The sequence below is a fragment of the Scylla paramamosain genome, chromosome 26, assembly GCF_035594125.1.
Source record: "Scylla paramamosain isolate STU-SP2022 chromosome 26, ASM3559412v1, whole genome shotgun sequence".
NCBI lineage: Eukaryota > Metazoa > Arthropoda > Malacostraca > Decapoda > Portunidae > Scylla > Scylla paramamosain.
In genome coordinates this window covers 9,308,276-9,327,755 of record NC_087176.1, presented here as the reverse complement: position 1 = coordinate 9,327,755, position 19,480 = coordinate 9,308,276, and the positions used below count along the sequence as shown (strand labels likewise).

The window sequence follows — 19,480 nt, the reverse complement described above, 5'->3', positions numbered from 1 at the left end:
AGTGTTATCAAAGATTCACATTAATGCTTCTAAAACCTTCATGCGAGGATTAACTGACTGGAAAAAATGAGAACTGAGTCACTGAACCTTTTGATAATGTGTGTGTGTGTGTGTGTGTGTGTGTGTGTGTGTGTGTGTGCGCTGAACTCGCAACTAAAATTTACAAAATCCTTATCCAAAATGGCATAGTAACATTACTCAAATTTTATCGTCTCTTTAAGAAATTCATAAAAAAAAAAATATCAGAGCCTTCATAAACATGATTAAAATATGTTTCTCTCTCTCTCTCTCTCTCTCTCTCTCTCTCTCTCTCTCTCTCTCTCTCTCTCTCTCTCTCTCTCTCTCTCTCTCTCTCTCTCTCTCTCTCTCTCTCTCTCATCCTTTTATATCTAAACACCTCATATGATGGATGCAATGGTATAACATTTAAACACCGCAAAATATGAGGAATTAAAAGAAAAGACGAAAAATATAAATAAAACTGATCCAGAAAAAAAAACCGGTGTTATTTTAGAAACCCACTCCATCAGCGTCCACGTTTCAAGGTTAGGGGCGATGCCAGGAGGACCTTCCGTCTCGTCGCGCTGCAGACTCTTACCCTGAAGGTGATAACAGGATGGCAGGGGGTTAAGGGCCATTAGAGATGATGTAGTAGCGAGGGCCGTAGCGAGGACCAATGTCTCTCCCGGGAACAACTGCCTCTGGGTAATCTGAAGCGTCGAAATACAGAGTCATTAGCCTTGCGTATTTTAAGAGTTAGGCTAGGCGCTGATGAGAAGCTGTCTGACGGAGGAGGAAGCAGTCACCGTTTTCTTTGCAGTGTACGTTGAGTGTTGTGTTTTTTTAAAGGTGTGTTATTGTTATTAAGCTGTGGGTTCTCTGCGTTGTGTGTTCTAGGACTCGGCCAGCCACTGAGGAGCTGCCTGACGGAGGAGGTATCTGTCACCGTTTTCTTTGCAGTGTGAGTGTTGTGTATCGAAGGGGTGCTGCTGTTGTTTGGTGGTGGGCTTTCTTTGTGTGTGTGTGTGTGTGTGTGTGTGTGCGTGGTGCAGGAATCACACGTGCAAGTATCAGTTACCTGTCGCTAATTACACTTCACCAGGTAGTTCCCATTAATCCTTAAATGGCTAATTGTTGAAATGATTTACGTTATGTTGCTGCTGCTCCTCCTCCTCCTCCTCCTCCTCCTCCTCATTTCCGTACTTCAATTTTGTTATACTAAATTTTGTCAAGTGTGCACGAGTGTTATATTCAGTTAAGAGAAATGGCTTTATGGTAATACTATTGATAATTCAAGGACCTTCAAGAGCTTTGGTGTTCTTCACATTATTTTCAGTGGTTTAGTTAGTAAGATTCATGTAGACTATTAATGGCGTTTGTGTGTCTGTCTGTCTGTCTATCCGTTTGTCTATCTATATGTATGTCTGCTGCTGCCCTCCCTCCTCACCTTTCCCTTACAATCATAATCCATAATCCACCTTTTGAGGGAGACACGCCTCCTTTCTCCTCCCTCACCCTCGTCAGTTACACCGCCGCCTCACGCCTCCTGAACACAAAACACACTAATTACGTAAAGCAGCTTTGGATTTAGACTAATTAGAATCGAATGCAAATGGTCGTAGCAGTAGTGAAGTAGCCTTTGTGTGTGTGTGTGTGTGTGTGTGTGTGTGTGAGAATGGAAAATTTGAGACTCCAAGTTATCGGTTGAGCTTTATTTAGTAAGTTTTAGGTTTGAATTGAGGTAAAACGTTTCAAATCATACTGAATTCATTACCAAGGCTTCGAACACAATGAAACGGAGCTCAGACGTCAAGACAGAGAAAGGTATGTGACATTTTTTAAGCTTCAGTTTCAAAAAGTACAGGAATCCGATTAGAGATCCTCCAAAGAAAAGGACACGAAACTTCGAGGCAAAGTTCCGAAGCTTCGAAATGTGGACACGGAAAACATCAGCTAGTAATCATCCACTTGTCCTTCATTTATCTGCTGAGCGCCAATTTCCTGTATTACGAATCTGCCATTTCCAATTCATTAGGATACCAATTAGTGCGTCGCGTTGCATCGTTCCCTAATCTACGCTAAATGCCTTCACTTGTGTTATTGGACACCGCGCGCCCACTGAGGCAAAGCTTTCTTCCTAAACCCATTGCATTGTCCATTCTATATTTTGACATTAAGGCGATTACCCGGGAATAAGTATAATGATGTATACTTGTGAGAGAGAGAGAGAGAGAGAGAGAGAGAGAGAGAGAGAGAGAGAGAGAGAGAGAGAGAGAGAGAGAGAGAGAGAGAGAGAGAGCATAACTTACCTACAAACAAAAAAGAGAAGAAAACAATGAGACTTAACTAGACAGGCAGACTGACTGACTGACAAATATAAATACAAATAGAAAGACAGAAGCAGAGAAGAAAAAGAAAAGAAAATAAAGGAAGAGCGAAAAGAAAGGAAGATCAAACAATAGAAAACTGTGAATGGGAGACTTTGATGTTTTATTTTCATTTATTTTCTCTTTCTGCTCGAGTTGTCTTTAATCCTTCCGAGCTAAGACTGTTATTTTACCGTGTTTTTTCATTGATTTATACGTCTATGTGTGTGTGTGTGTCTCTGTGTGTGTGTGTGTGTGTGTGTGTGTGTGTGTGTGTGTGTGTGTGTGTGTGTGTGTGTGTGTGTGTGCGTGGCATTCTAATCTTCCACCATTCATAGCCGTTCCTTCCTTTCATCAGTCATCTAACCTATCCCCCCTTCCCTCTCTCTGTCTCCCTCCCTCCCTCCCTCCCTCTCTGTCTTTCTCTCTGCTATCATTACCCACTTTCAAGGCTGCGTCAAAACCCTCAAGATACGATGAGATCTAATTTAAGATGCTGAGCTCCGTGTCACTCACTTAGGGGAGGCAAGGTCGGGGTGAGCCTGGCTAAGGAAGTCAAGCTCCTCCTGGGCTTAAGAAGGCTGGAGTAGACTTCAGGCCCTTAAACGTCGAAACAAAGAGGGTATGGAACTCAAGCTCTTTATAACCTGATACAAGGTCTGAGATGCTTAGGACACGCAGCAACAGAGAGAGAGAGAGAGAGAGAGAGAGAGAGAGAGAGAGAGATGAGAGAGAGAGAGAGAGAGAGAGAGAGAGAGAGAGAGAGATCTGATTGTAAAAAAAATTGAATTACCCCAAAATTTTAGGAGAAAGAAAGAGATGATGGAGGTGAAATTGTTGGCATGAGAAGATATTTGTCATGGCGAATGAGAAATTAAGGCTGCTGATGAGAGAGAGAGAGAGAGAGAGAGAGAGAGAGAGAGAGAGAGAGAGAGAGAGAGAGAGAGAGAGAGAGAGGACGGAGCAGCATACAAACCTACATAGATACATACCGACTTACAGACATACAGGTGAACATCTTTATAATCTCCTGACGCAGACGAGGATGGAGTAGAAAGGTAATTGCCACCGTCACAGAACGCTGCTTGTGTTACGTACGGAATATTACGTTGTCTTTGTGACGTCACGATGCGGCGAGTTTCACCAATAGAGGAACTTACCGTACTGGAGAAAGTGAGAGAGAGAGAGAGAGGAGAGAGAGAGAGAGAGAGAGAGAGAGAGAGAGAGAGAGAGAGAGAGAGAGAGAGAGAGAGAGTGTAGTGATGGCTATGAAAAACTACCGTCACAGGCAAAGAAAGACCACACACACACACACACACACACACACACACACACACACACACACACACACACACACACACACACACCACACACACACACACACACACACACACACACACACACACACACACACACACACACACACACACACACACACACACACACACACACACACATAAGCCTTTCACTTTCACTTTTCTTGGCCGTGGAGTTGCTGGCCGGTGGTGTAAGCAGTCCTCACCTCAACACAGTACACCTTCTTCTCACTCAAGACACGACATCACCTCATTCGCGTTCCTCTCACCTGTTACTCTCACTGTCATTTCGGTCACGTGTTACTCTGACTTGTTACTCCCACTACTGTGTGTGTGTGATTGACGAGTGATGAAGGGAAAGAAAACACTATTGGATCTGGAAACTGAATCTTGAGTAATGTTTTCTTATCAGTTACATTTCTGTTCCATAGCTTGTTGATTTGATTTGTCCGTGTTGATGTAGTACTGTTAAAGATCCCGGCGTCCTATCCGCACCATTTTCATCAAGCTGTAATAGAAGTTATTGGAGTTTTCGTTTTTTTTTTTTTTATCTTTTTTTAAGAATCGAGTGATATATTAACAAGGATTCCACACTGTCACTGAGAAGAAAAATGACTCGTGTAAACCTGTATAATTATCTCTGTGGCCTTGGAAAATAGTTCTTATGGGGAACAAATGCCTTTAAAAATTCAGCTCCTGGACACGCAGCTTGGCATAAGAAAGAATGAAAGTTGCAGTAACTCAGCACCTGCCTTCCGCTCTACTGCCCAGTGTTGTGTCAGATGTGTGGGACAATATTCTGAAACATTCCTGCTCTGCACCGTGACTACATTCAAAAAGGTGTAGTTGAAGTGACATTGCTTTAAAAGGGTGTAATTTTTTATTGTTATAGTGACAGATTAATAAGGTTTCTATATTATTAACAGGAGAAACACTCGTGAGAATTCTGCTAATCATCTCTGTGACATTTGAAAACGGTCGTGGTGAGGGTAAAGCATTACAGAATACGTTCCCAGCTGGCGAACACTTCCCTCAAGTCACCGATCGTGCTCAGAGCGGGAAGGATACGTGTGCATGTGTAAAGTGTGTGTGTGTGCCTGTGTAGTGTATGTGTGTGCGTGTGTGTGCATTGTGTGTATAGAAAGAGAAACTAAGTCATACTCCAATGCAACTCATGGTGTTCAAATGGAATAAGGTGGAAGTTTGTTGTCCTTCCCCCTACTCCTGGTCCTCGTGCTCCTCATCGTGTTGCTGCTGCTTGTGAGTCTGTTCCCGGCCGCCCCTCCAGACACCCGCATCATGGGTTCTCTATACAGTAAGGCGAAGGTGTATTCCCTTGTGACTATATCAACAATTCACGACACTAAAAACAATGTATGAAATCTTTACACGCGTCTACAAGAAGAAAGTAGATTAAAAGAATAGACCTTACAGTTTCTAGTTAGTGTAATGTTTGAAGGTGGGTGTAGGACAGCCAGGAATGTCTCAGGATTGGTAGTGATTAAGGAAAGGCTTGTAGTATACCAGTGAGAGGGTTAATCAAAGGATCAACACTCACATCTAGGCTTTTTTTTTTCTATAATCACCTCTAAAAAAAAAAAAAAAATAGGAAAAATGATTCACCCACTATTCTTTTTATTTTCTGTGTGTGTGTGTGTGTGTGTGTGTGTGTGTGTGTGTGTGTGTGTGTGTGTGTGTGTGTGTGTGTGTGTGTGTGTGTGTGTGTGTGTGTATGCAGTCATTTATTTATTTGTTTATTTGTTTTCTAAAGTGGAATGAAAGTTAATAGGTTAGTACAATAGTGTATTATGAGACAATGGTGGCAATGAGATCCGTAACACTAAAGACACTGATCTCTCTCTCTCTCTCTCTCTCTCTCTCTCTCTCTCGCAGGGGTGTGCATGGCGGCGGCGGTGGCGGTAACACTCTTCCCGCGGACGGAGGGGGATTCAGCGTGGACTTCTCAAACGTTACGGAGCCGGAGCACATAGAGGAGGTACGCAGCTTTCAAGTGGAGTCCCTGCTGGCTGTCCCCTCCACCACCACCTTCACGCTGTTTCTCAATGCGCAAGCCAGAGCCGTGAGTTATCGGACCTTTTCTCTGTCTGTCTTTAGCGTTAACTCTGTGTATACTTTATTCCGCTTTCTCTTTCTCTTTCTCTTTCTCTTTCTCTTTCTCTTTCACTCATTTGTTGGTATCTTCTCCATCTTGTTTTTTTTTCTTTTCATCTTGTTTGCCGTCTTGCTTTTTTTAATTTTTTTTCCTCGTTCGCTCTTTATTTATTCTCTCTCTCTCTCTCTCTCTCTCTCTCTCTCTCTCTCTCTCTCTCTCTCTCTCTCTCTCTCTCTCTCTCTCTCTCTCTCGAGCTTCTTCTCTCATTTGTTATCTTTCTCATCTTGATTTTTTTCTTTTTTGACATCTTGCCTTTTATTTTTATTTATTTATTTTTTTAAGTTTTATCCTTTTTACTTATGTCAGTTTGTTATTGTCTCCCTGTTCGACTATCTCTCTCTCTCTCTCTCTCTCTCTCTCTCTCTCTCTCTCTCTCTCTCTCTCTCTCTCTCTCTCTCTCTCTCTCTCTCTCTCTCTCTCTCTCTCTCTCTCTCTCTCTGCATCAGATTACATACCAATCAGTCATTCATCATTATTCTCATCGTCTGTGTTGAAGCAATACTGTCTGTGTGACCTGAATGGTTAAGTGATGTGTGTGTGTGTGTGTGTGTGTGTGTGTGTGTGTATCTAGGTAGGTAGGTAAGTAGGTAGGTACAGCATGTGCGTGTGTGTGCGTGCGTGTCTGTCTGTCTGTATCATTTCCGGTTACATGACGCTGGTTGGTCGACAGAAAATATTAGTTCCTAGGAGACACGGACACGTTTCATACTTTTTTTTCCTTTTCACTGTCTCTCTTTTTTGTTCCCGGCGCGCCAGGGCCTGATGCCATGGATGGATGGCAACGTGAGTGCAGCTGACGAGGCCTTACAGCAGCAGGAAGAGGAAGAACAGACTCAGCAGCAAGTACAGCAACAGGAAGAACGACAACAGAACATTGAACAACAACAGAAACGACCACATGAAAAAGGAGAGCAAGAACAAGAACAAAAACAAGAACGAGATGAAGAAGAGCAAGAACATCAACAACATCAACATCAACAACAACAGTCACCTATTCACAACAACGCCACAACAGGTGTTCCTCAGGTAGGCCTTTGTGTTACCTGGATAAATATGAAGCACCTTGACAATGAGACGGTACGTAACTTCAGATCCACACCAACGCGGCGCTTCCCCCGTAACAGAAGCATCACAAGACAACACTCATTAACAGTTAGTTACCCCGAAACGCTGTATACCTTCCTGATGTGACGTGTGACGGAAATAGACACAAGACAGCATTGTATGACTGTGCCTTGTGTATGACGTCAGAATCCTACGTATCACATGGAGAAACAGTCATTCCTCTCCAACCTCTGCCAGCTGCCAGTGTATTCCAAGTCACACTAGCAAAATCCTTTATCCTCCCCATCTAGCCTAGTATCCCCTGTCTTCTTTTACTTCCCCATGCAGTCTAGTCTTCCCTGCCTACTTTAATCTTCCCATCTAGTCTAGTCCTCCCTGCCTTCCTTTACTGTTCTTACCGTCCCCTAATGCACAAGTTCCCCCAGATAACCTTAGCGGAGGGCAATGAGAGCTTACCAGAAGATGAGACACTCGGGCGTCGCTTCTTCGGCCTCTTGGACCCCAGTCTTAAGGTCAACTTGGAGGGGGTGAAGGAGGAGGACCTGAAGACGATCCAGGACATCATGCACTCTGTCTCTCAGGGTGTCGACTCCTCTTTCCAGCCCACCAATGAGGACTTTTGGGATGTGATGCGTGTCCTCCGCCTGCTGAAGACTCATCGCTGGTTGACTCCTGACAGTGTGGTGCACCCGAATGTAAGACAACAATCTAACCAATCTAACCTAAACTAATCTAGAGTAAGAGAACCTAACCTAACTTAACCTAGAGCAAGGAAACCTAATCTAACCCAACCTAACTTAATCTAGTGTAAGAAAACCTAACAACCTAACTAACCTCGTATAAGAAGACGCATTCACTCTCCTTCACTCATCTACACTCACACACGTCAGCTGTAGGTGAAATATATGATGAAACTTAATGAAAGGGACACAGAGAACTTTGCTCAATCTAGTAAAAGTGTAATTAAGTAATGGTAGTTTGGCAAGAGTGATTAGGCAAGAACACACACACACACACACACACACACACACACACACACACACACACACACACACACACACACACACACACACACACACACACACACACACACACACACACACACACACACACACACACACACACACACACACACACACACACACACACACACACACACACACACACACACACCGCATCTTAATAATCAATCCTATCATTATCTGCTAGAATTACAATCACAGTAATTTCTTATCGCATCTGTGTAGAATATTTGTTTATTTTTCTTTATCTTCACCTAATACAACACAACCTTCGTATACTTTCCCTTCAGGTAGGAGAATTAGAGACTATATTTACTCACCTGCCGAAGCAATTAGAGCAACACCTGCGGAACATGACAAGGAATGAGGAGGAGGAGGAGGAGGAGGAGGAGCAGCAGAAGGGGGATGACACAACAGAACGGAGGCAAGAGGAAGGGCGTGGAATGAAGGGGTCGCTTTGGCCTCTCCAGGTAGATCCGAGTCACCTTGAGCACCTGATGGCAAACGTTTTCTCAGGTACAAGGAACCCAGGTGAGTATATCTTGTTCCCCTCACCCTTCTCTTGTCTTTCCTGCTCCTTTTTTTCCGTGTTCTTCCTTTAATTGCTACACATGCACACTCTCTCTTTGTCTCTGTGCGTCTCTCTCTCTCTCTCTCTCTCTCTCTCTCTCTCTCTCTCTCTCTCTCTCTCTCTCTCTCTCTCTCTCTCTCTCTCTTGCACCATATTCGTTCTAATGTTCTTTTTCCTTTCCGATTGACTGCGTTCTTATTTTCTCTCATCCACTCATTCGTAACATGCACTATTTCATTCGGGTATGAGTCATGCCTTCTCCTCCTCCTCCTCCTCCTCCTCCTCCTCCTCCTCCTCCTCCTCCTCCTCCTCCTCCTCCTCCTCCTCCTCCTCCTCCTCCTCCTCCTTCTCCTCCTTTCATGTTGTCTTCCTCTCCTCTCAACAAGGTCTCTTTAATTTCCTTTCTTCCTTGCATTCCTTGTCCTGATTGTTAAACGCTCTCCTTACCACTACAACCCCTCTCTCGCTCTTTTTCTCCCCACGTCTCTCTCTGCAGTCACGGACATATACGGCAAGCTGGCAGCGGTCGTTTACATCACCAAGACGTTTGAATCTCTGGGCCTGATGGTGGCGGAGCACGTGTTTTCTGCCGCTGAGTACCTCCTCTGGGTGAGTTCCTTACGTTCTGTCTCTTGGGATCTCTGAAACACTTCTTGCTGCATCTCAACTACTTTCCAAAGGCTCCAGTTGAAGTTACACGGGTTTTCAAGAGTGTTTTTTGTTATGGTTCTAGCGACAGATTAACGAGATTTCTACAACATGGGCGAAAGAAACACTATATTCTTTTCTTCCAAGCTTCAGATTATCCACCTAATATAACACTTCTGGCTGCACCTCCACTACTTTCCAAAGGCTCCAGTTGAAATTACACGGGTTTTGAAGGGTGTTTCTTTATGGTTCGAGCGACAGATTAATGAGATTTCTACAACATGGACAAGAGAAACGCTATATTCTTTTCTTCCAAGCTTCAGATTATTCACCCAATATAACCACAACTGCAACAGCCCTCAGCTCGTATCTCAAATGTGTCAGTGTCATTTCCATTACTTTTGTCATGTTATATTGGCAGTTATTGAGGTTTCCAAGGTTATTTTCATGATACCGGTAATGTGACGAGTATTCTGCGTCATCACTGGAGGAAAACACCCAAAAGAACCCGATTAATGGTTTCTGCGGGCTTTGAAATTACTTCGATGAGAGAACAAAGCGTTTAGGAATACAGGATAGTAGTCATTTGTTAAGTTGAAACTAGTATAAATCATCTCAAACTCTCAACGAACAAAGAATAAACTGTTTAAGAATAGTGGTTAGTTGTCAGTTGTTGGCGTGAAACCTATACACATGAACACAATTTCTTCATATCTAACAGTACTCTCAAGCTATCGAAGGCATCAACGTGGTCGGAGTGTTACCGGGGCGTCACTGGGGAACCGCTGCCGACGAGCCTCTGGTGGTGGGAGCGCATCTTGACACGGTCCCCGACACCCCCGGCCTGGACGACAACGGTTCCGGGCTGGCGTCCATGCTTGAGGTCGCTCGAACTCTCACCTCCAGCGGCTGTGACTTCGACTTCTCCGTTTTCTTCGTGGCTTTTGACCTTGAGGAGATCGGTGAGAGAAAGAAAACGAGAAAATAGGATGAAGATGGGGTGCTGTCCTTGTGTTTACCTTAAAATCCTTTGGGTGCTTGATATAATGGTCTTGTACAAGTTTACATGAGAATTTTAAATGACTACACAAACAGCAAAGTATGTCATCAAATATCTAGTTAAGATTTTTAGTCATGTAGTTTAATTTTTGATGATTAAAATTCCCTAGGGTCACTAAAATAAAACTCTGACTTCTTGATGTAATATTTTTTGTGTAAGTTTAAATATTCTGAAAGACTATCACAGCAAAAAGTTTTCTTAATATCTAGTGAAGATTTTTAATACTTGGTGTTTAATTTTTGATGAGTAAAATTGCTTAGGGTCACGAAAATAAAACTTACAAGATGTGCCATTAGCAGCAGAAGGATTAAGGGAAGGTGGTAATGAAGTGGTTTTCAGGGATGCAAGGGTCACTCATGTTCATCAAAGACTTCCTGGCGAAGACCGTCATGGACCAGTTCGGCATTACAAAACTCACGGGCGCCATTATATTGGACTGTGTGGCCAACTGGGACCCCCGCCCGCAGTCACAGGTGATGCTGACACACACACACACACACACACACACACACACACACACACACACACACACACACACACACACACACACACACACACACACACACACACACACACACACACACACACACACACACACACACACACACACACTACTACTACTACTACTACTACTACTACTACTACTACTACTACTACTACTACTACTACTACTACTACTACTACTACTACTACTACTACTACTACTACTATTTTTCTATATGAGAAAGGAATCTGGCCAAAGGCAACAAAAGACTGAAAAAAGGCCTATTGAAGGTGTCATTACTACTACTACTACTACTACTACTACTACTACTACTACTACTACTACTACTACTACTATTACTTATCCTTCCAATCTACAGGAGTTTCCCGATTCCTGGCAGAATCTGTTGCCTGACGCCACCCTTAGCGTCTCCAGCAGGAACTACACAGGGGACTTCGCGGCCATCATCTTCCGGAGCGAAGTTGACTCCCATCTCGCAGAAAGGTACTCGCTGTTGTTGTTGTCTTTTGTCACTCTTTGGAATCTGAAAGCTCCTCCCGTGATCGATCTCAGCGGGGGAAATATTGGTACCTCATAGTGTGGTTGGGAGAGAAAGTTTATTGTTTTTCCTCGTTTTCTCTTTTCTCCTTTCCTCTTTTATTATACTTTTAAATATGAAAGCTCTTTTGATTAAGGTATGAAATCAACTTAACATATCGTATACTAAGTAGGGATGAAGATATTTCTTTTTTCTTCTTACCATTACAATAATAAAACTTGTTTTTAACTCGGATAAGAAGAAAAACTTAGATTATGCTTAGAGAAGAAAAACTTTTATGAATTAACTTAAAGAGAGAATATAGTTAACTTATACGTATACCGCTTAAAGAGAGAGAGAGAGAGAGAGAGAGAGAGAGAGAGAGAGAGAGAGAGAGAGAGAGAGAGAGAGAGAGAGAGAGAGAGAGAGAGAGAGAGAGAGAGAGAGAGAGAGAGAGAGGACTTTTTTGCGTCCATACGTTTAGTAATAAGAAAACTCCTTATAATTAACATGGATAGAAGGAAAATCAACCCATACTGTGCTTAGGAGAAAAAAAAAAAAAAAAAACTAATGAATTTACACAGCCAGAGAAATCGAGAATATAGCTACTTTTTACACTGTCTGAGAGAGAGATTTTCTTTCTTGTCTCACGCCCACAGTGACAAGAAAACTCCTTACATTCAACCTGGATATAGCGAAAAACCAACCAATAGTGTGCTTAGGAGAAAAAAAAACTAATGAATTAACTTATACAGAGACTACAGGGACTACCTTATGTACCGTCTAGAAGAGAGAGAGAGAGAGAGAGAGAGAGAGAGAGGATGTTTTTGTCTCACCCGCTGCAGAAATAAAAACCCCTTCTTTTTCCCTCGTGACAGGCTGGAGAGGCACTACGGAGGACTCGGGGGGATCAGTACCGCCTGGAGCTGCTCAAGATAACGCGGCTTGGCAAGACGCTGCCTCACGTGGACTACATATACTATCACCTTAATTTTCTTCGGTCGGACCATCTACGCTTCTGGTACCTCAATGACTCCGCCGTGCCCTTCACCATCCCTGCCGTCCTTGTCACTGATATGGGTACGTGATGCTGGTTCTCTTAGTGGTGCTTCTGTTACTACTACTGATGCTGTTACTTCTGCTGCAACTGTTGTTACTCTTACTGCAATGATTACCACGCGCACTGTTTTTCTTCTAGCTTTCCTGATGGTATTACCATCTCTTTTTCTCTTTTTTTCTTTTTCTTTCTCTTTTTATAGCTTAGTCGTTCTTTTCCTTCTCCTTGTTAGTTCTGTTGACTTACCTACTTATTTACTACTACTACTACTACTACTACTACTACTACTACTACTACTACTACTACTACTACTACTACTACTACTACTACTACTACTACCACCATAACTACCACACGAAAACAGAGCCCTCAGCATCTAACACCAATTAGATAAATGTCCCTTACAACCTATTACAATTACTGCTACTACCACTACAGGAACAACTACTACCACCACCAACACCACCACCACGAAAACAGACCTTACCAGCATCAAACACCTACAAGATAAACTTTCCTTTCAACTACTGTGCTTTTTAACCTCCCAACACCATTATAACATCATTACATCCCCTCTGCAGGACCTTACCGTGGCCGCATGAGGGAGTGTTACCATAGCCACTGTGACGGGCCCATGGACAGTGGCGTGGTGGACCTTGGATTCCTGACTAAGGTGACGCAGGCAGTGGTGTGGACGGTGGCTGATCTGACGAAGGGGAGGTGCGGGCCTGGTGGGCGTCTCTCTGTCTCCACGCTCTTCTCCATCATGGGTAAACCTCAGGCGTCTGATCAAGGTAGGGTGGTTTTGCTTCGTTTTTGTAATGATTGATTGATTTGTGATGTATTGTGGTGGTGGAGTAGTGGTAGTGGTAGTGGTGGTAGTGGTAGGAGGAGGAGTAGAGTAAGAAGTAAAAAAAGAAAACGAGGTGGAAGAGGAAGAGAAAGGCAGAGATAATGGTAATAGTAGTAATTAAAAGAAAACAATAGTAGTTGCTGGATAAGTGGTAGTAGTGTTAGTAGTAGTAGTAATAGTAGTAGTAGTAGTAGTAGTAGTAGTAGTAGTAGTAGTAGTAGTAGTAGTAGTAGTAGTAGTATGAACAGGTCACTATTACCATGACCTTACAGAAAGAAGTCTACCGCTGTCTACTGTGAAAGATACCCTTGACTTTTTACACTTCCTGGGTCTGATGCAGCCGCCGCCTCCACACGCGTGACAGGGCAACACAAGGCAACACAGGCAACACAACGCCGCTATTGAACCCCACCGGATATACGAGAGGACCAGAAGAGACCTATTTTTTTATCCTCTAATGGCAAAATATTCACTTTACCTCGTTCATGTGTGTATTTGTCCGTGTGTGTGAGTGTGTGTGCGTGTGTAGCGATTCACGTTCCCGGATGATACTTATGCTGTGGTTTGAGAGCAATAACACAACATTGATCCAAATCTCAAGCACCTTTATTAACCTTTGACTGTGGAAGTGGAAAGTTCAGGGTCATTTTGCATCAGCGGTTGACGTGGCAGCTAGAAAAAAGAATATCAATGAGTCTTACAGCATTGCAAATTGTTTATTGATGACAATGATTAGTTTCATAATGAGAGGTGCACCCGCCCTGTTGTAAAGGAAATGAATTCACCTGTGATGTACCGTCCAGGGATACAATGTGAACGAAATGAGAATGTAGCGGGTAGAAAACACGGTTAGTTGCCATTGCATAAAGGTATAAATAGCCTTCCAGTACTGACATTCGGGACGCTGTGAAAAATGCTTGCCGTGAACTCGGGGGGGGGGGGGGGAGCGAGAGAGAGAGAGAGAGAGAGAGAGAGAGAGAGAGAGAGAGAGAGAGAGAGAGAGAGAGAGTAGGTTAGTTTTGTATTTTTGTATTTTCTAGGCTATAAAACTATTTAGGAGACTGGCCTACAGAAACAGATGCACTAAAACGTTATGTGAAACTTTAGGATAAAAAAAAAATGTTTAGCAGTGAATGAAGTTAAAGAAGAAGAAGAAAAAAAAAAACAATCTGTTGAACTTATAAACATCACGATGCAAGAGAACCACCATGCACTGAGAGGTCACCGCGGGAAGCACGAGACAATTGCTGCGTTTTGAAATGCTTTGTTCTCTCGTAAGGGTTCATTTTAAAGGCCGCAGGAATGATCAGTCATGTTCTCACACGTGCTTATCCCATTAATGATGCAGGATCCTTGTTAAACTATCGCTGGAATTATGAAAACTCACTTCAAGATCCTAATAATTTCCACTCGAGCATGAAAAATCTAGTCGTGACAGAGTCGTTAGAGAATACGGTCAAATGCAAGTTCAGATAAAAAAAATATTGACAATTTAGCCAAAGCAGACTAACAAGTATGCCAAGAAACCCATACAGTGTGATAACTAGTTTCTAAAATCATACATCACTTTTATTAAATATCAATATCCTTAATTCCATCTTCCTTCATACGGTGAAAACTACTTACCGCTTAGAACGCTTTCATTGTGATACGAAACAATTAACAGCACCAGAAGTAGTGTACGAAATATTTAAAAGCATGTACGAGAAAGATTAAAAGGAACAGACATTGTAATTTCTATCAAGTTTAAAGATTGGAGGTGGCTACATAACAAGTGAAAATGTCCGTGACTCGTAATGAAGGCCAGATGTACCAAATAGCGATCAAATTGTTAGGCTGAGGTTCATTGGAGCTTCGGAACGCTTTGACACACCAGCATGCCGTGAAGAGCATGCGTAGATGGCTAGTGACCTAACCCTCACCTCTGCATGGCAACCAAAGACTATAAAAGGAAGACAGGAAAGCCTCTATCTAAAGTGATAAAGAAAATGTGAGGTAGATGTTGACTAGCAGCGCCATCTGTTTAGCCGACGCCAAACTATACCACGTACATCGCCTGCGGGTGTACGGCCTCCTCTTCATCTTCTTGTGACCTTATCGCTCTGACTGTAGTTTGTATCATAATGTGCAGATCTTTTGATTTATGTATGAACAATATTTTTTTATCATTCATTATATTTTGTCATGTATAATATAATTATTATGTACTATTTATTATTAGTAGTGAGTGACTAAGTACAAGGACCATAGTTCATGAATTGTCAGTTTTCATTTTGATTTGTTTTCTGTTTCCTCCAAAGCTAACCTGTGTAATGTACGAAAGAGGGATTATATATATATATATATATATATATATATATATATATATATATATATATATATATATATATATATATATATATATATATATATATATATATATATATATATATATATATATATATATATATATATATATATATATATATATATATATATATATATAATTTAATTAGTGTACTTGTATTTTGGACGCAGAAACACAATAATGTAAAAGTATACTTGAGTTGTATTTGTGTAGAACATTACGAGTATATTCAAGTATATACAAACACATAAATATATAGCATGCATGGAAATGTCGCTCAACATTTTTTTTTTTTTTTTTTGACAAATCTAACAAACATCCTCCAAATTTTAGGAAGAAACTGTCTTTTTTCTGATAAAAGTTGGCTTTTCGTAACTACGTTTATAAGTTAATGATATAAGATGATACACGATGCTTACCTTTCTTCATCCTTCGGGAAAACGAGAGAAATAAGATTGGCGTCTTTTTCCTTTTTCTTTTTTTTTTTTTTCTTCTTCTTCTTCTTTTTTTTTTTTCCCACAGAGGGAACACGGATGTGACCTGCTAGGCATTGTCAGTCCAGGTAGTGGCTGGTAGCCAAGGTGTCTCAGGTCCATGCAAACAAACAGACTTGGTCTTGATCGTGTTCCTAGTGTCGATATTACACCAGAGCCATCTAGAGAGCCGACGCCTAACTTTTATGGCCAGTTGCTCACAAAGTTTCGGTTCAGCTTTCCTGGCTTCCTTTTATAGTCTTGGATGGCAACGTCGCCTCTCCGCCATCTCCCACTTCCTTGTGATCTGTCGTGCCTTGAATGGTAGGGAATTCTTGTACTGACACCTGCCTGTTTACCCTTACCTTTATTAGTACACCAAAAGCACACTGACCACTTATCCATTAGACTGTATAAGTAAAGTAGGGCTAATGTGTTGTAGCAATGAAATACATAGTGAATCGTATTTCAAACCTTCCTTGAGTGTCTCCTCCTCACTGCAAGTCTTCTCTCTTCCCATCATCGAGGCGAAACACGTAAATAACCTCGCACCGTTCTCTTTGTTATGCAATTCGTGATGAGGTAATGGTTGTGCGCAGAGAATGTAATGGATGAGTTGGTGCGAGTGGAAAGTAAGGAATAAGGTAGGTGACGGTAGCAGACCATGAAGGAAAGGAGCAGGAGGTAAAGGAAGGGTGGATGGAGGGAGTATAGGAGCTGACAGTAGCAGATCATGAAGGAAGAAAGGAGCAGGAGGTAAATGAAGGGTGGATGGAGGGAATGTGGGAGGTGACAGCAGATCATGACGAAGGAAAGGAGTGGGTGGTGAAGCAATGGTGGATGGGGGCATATGGGAGGTGACGTAAGTATAAGTAGAGGAAGAGATGTAGTAAATGTGATGAGAGAATGGAAGGAGCAAGGAAGCGAGGTAAAAATAGGTTAGTTACACGCAATAGGTCATGTTTTTTTTTTTTTTTCGCGTGCATAGGTCAAAAAGAAAATAGAGAAAAAAAAAAACATTATAGAAAACGATGCTTTTGTTCATTATTTCCCTCCAACTAAATCTCTTTCTCGGTGTGCGTAGGAGTGAGTTAATTAGCAAAACTATAGGGACGCTGCATTGTTCCTCTTTTGTAATGGCGTTTTGTTGGAGTTAAAAAGATGATCGATATGGGAGAGAGAGAGAGAGAGAGAGAGAGAGAGAGAGAGAGAGAGAGAGAGAGAGAGAGAGAGAGAGAGAGAGAGAGATGGGATAAAATCCAGTACTAACATTTATTTTTTTCTGTGTGCGTGCCTGTTTAGCTAAAAACGTTAAAGCTATGAATAAAAAAGTCCTTATTCACTGTGGCTTCAATAGACTGTTTATAAAGTTACATGTGCTACCTTGCTTTTTTTTTTTTTTTTTTTTTTAAGGGAGGCGGGACGTTAAGGCTTGGGTGCAGAAAGTATCCTGTCCTTGTGGTAGAAAAGGTGTGGCTGAGCGTTTTTCTTTCAGCTTCACCGCTCTACTGACTGAGCTATCAAAGGCGAGGCTCAGATTAAAATTACTAAGGCTATTGTTATTTTCACCTTGCATTAACCTTTACGTATTAGTTAATCTCTCTCTTTCTCTCTCTTCCCTCTCCCTCTCTTCCTCTCTCTCTCTCTCTGATGCGTCGTATCTCACCTGCGTGTCTTAGCGTAGCACAGGTGATCAGGAAGGACACCGTGCATTATGAGGTTTGCAGAACACAGCTGTAGTAGGGAGAGGTGAAACGATGGTAACATGACACCTGGCGGGCAAGACAGTGCGTTCCTGGATCCTGGGAATGCCACGTACTGGTAATTGATATTAATGACGAAAGCTGTTTGTGTTCTCTCTGTTTAATTTTCTAACTTCCCTCTTCCTTTTTAACTCCCGTGCCTTGTCGAATCTTTCTCCCTGTCGTCAGCTCAATGGTGCTTTTGTTCTCATCTTCCCGGGAGGTTTAGCTTGTGTTTCCTTTATACACAGACATACACACACACATACACACTACAGGAATCGGGAATCTAAGTTGACATTTTCTAGGATGACCTTAAGGGAGTGTTTTCGTGCCATAATCTCACATTTAAGTTTGTTTTTTCTTCCTCATTTTTCTATTTCTCTGTTTTTAAAGTGTAAAGTCAGTGTTTAGTGTAAGAAAATTGTGTTCTTCATCTTTACTTTAATTATCTCGCCTTCTTTTCGTACTTCTACATCTTTCATTCTCTTCATCTCTTCTTTCGTATCTCTTCAGCGTTTCTCCTCCTCCTCCTCCTCCTCCTCCTCCTCCTCCTCCTCCTCCTCTGTTCTTTATTCTCTCACTTTTCCATCACACTTCCCCTCAACGTCTCTCTCTCTCTCTCTCTCTCTCTCTCTCTCTCTCTCTCTCTCTCTCTCTCTCTCTCTCTCTCTCTCTCTCTCTCTCCCCTCAGCGCCCCCGTCCCGTCTCTCCCTCGGTGATGCGTCGCGCAGAAGGAAGCCGCCCATTTGAGTGATTGCGTGTATCCGCGACTGTACGTGGTGTCATTGCTTCTGCTTACGTGGCTGGCGGTGGTGGTGGTGGTGGCGGTGGCGGTGGTGGTGGTGGTGGTGGCGGTGGTGGTGGTGGCGGTGATGTGTAACTCAGTCTATGTGTCTATGTTTGTGTATTTATTTGTTTATCTGTTTATTTAGCTATTTATTTGTTTATCTGTTTATCTGTCTTTCTATTTGTCTGTCTGTCTATCAGTCTATCTATTTATTTATCTATCACTATCTATCTATCTATCTAGCTAGCTAGCTACCTACCTGCCTGTTTATCTATCAATCTGTCCATCTACTAACTTATATGTATATCTGTTTATCTATCTATCAATTAATCTATCTATCTACCTATCTATCTATCTATCTATCTATCTCTGTGTATCTATCTATCTGTCTATTTATCAATTTATTCACATACGGATCTCTGCTGACTGTGCCCTTTACCATCAACACAATACTTCTTTTTGCGCTGGAGAGAGAGAGAGAGAGAGAGAGAGAGAGAGAGAGAGAGAGAGAGAGAGAGAGAGAGAGAGAGAGAGAGAGAGAGAGACAACACACATAAACATAACACCAAGCTTTTTTAACGTCGTATCATTCATATCAACAACAAACAGAGAGAGAGAGAGAGAGAGAGAGAGAGAGAGAGAGAGAGAGAGAGAGAGAGAGAGAGAGAGAAGGGGGGAAGTGTGACAGTGTGAGGGGTGAGTGAGGCACGGAATCAGGGAGTTAAAATCAGCGTCCCCCTCGTGCCAAGGTCATTCACGCTGATGCAAACAAAGGCTCCGGCGATCGACACACTGAAATGGCCGCTCGGGTAAAGATATGTGTGGTGCGACTCACAATTATGATCAGTCGATTGCTGCTGCCTCGTTTCCTCGCCTCGCTTGTTTGTCTGTCTGGGTGGAGGGGGGAAAATATTATTATCAAAGAGGGTGGATGTAAGGCTGTTCCAGTTCCCTCTATCCTTGTTTTCTGTGCCA

At 42.3% G+C, this 19,480-nt stretch overlaps 1 protein-coding gene across 1 annotated transcript; it reads left to right on the top strand.

The window, feature by feature from the left end:
- The first annotated feature begins 713 nt into the window (after positions 1 to 713).
- LOC135113698 (uncharacterized) lies at positions 714 to 13,747 on the top strand. Its single transcript, XM_064029196.1, is given in 13 exon segments — positions 714 to 821; positions 5,576 to 5,762; positions 6,612 to 6,881; positions 7,346 to 7,615; positions 8,233 to 8,473; positions 9,010 to 9,122; positions 9,883 to 10,123; positions 10,561 to 10,694; positions 11,085 to 11,209; positions 12,122 to 12,137; positions 12,140 to 12,323; positions 12,882 to 13,094; positions 13,426 to 13,747. Coding segments are annotated over 11 exon segments (1,881 nt in total). The 5' UTR covers positions 714 to 821; positions 5,576 to 5,762; positions 6,612 to 6,626; the 3' UTR covers positions 13,515 to 13,747.
- Positions 13,748 to 19,480: the final 5,733 nt, after the last annotated feature.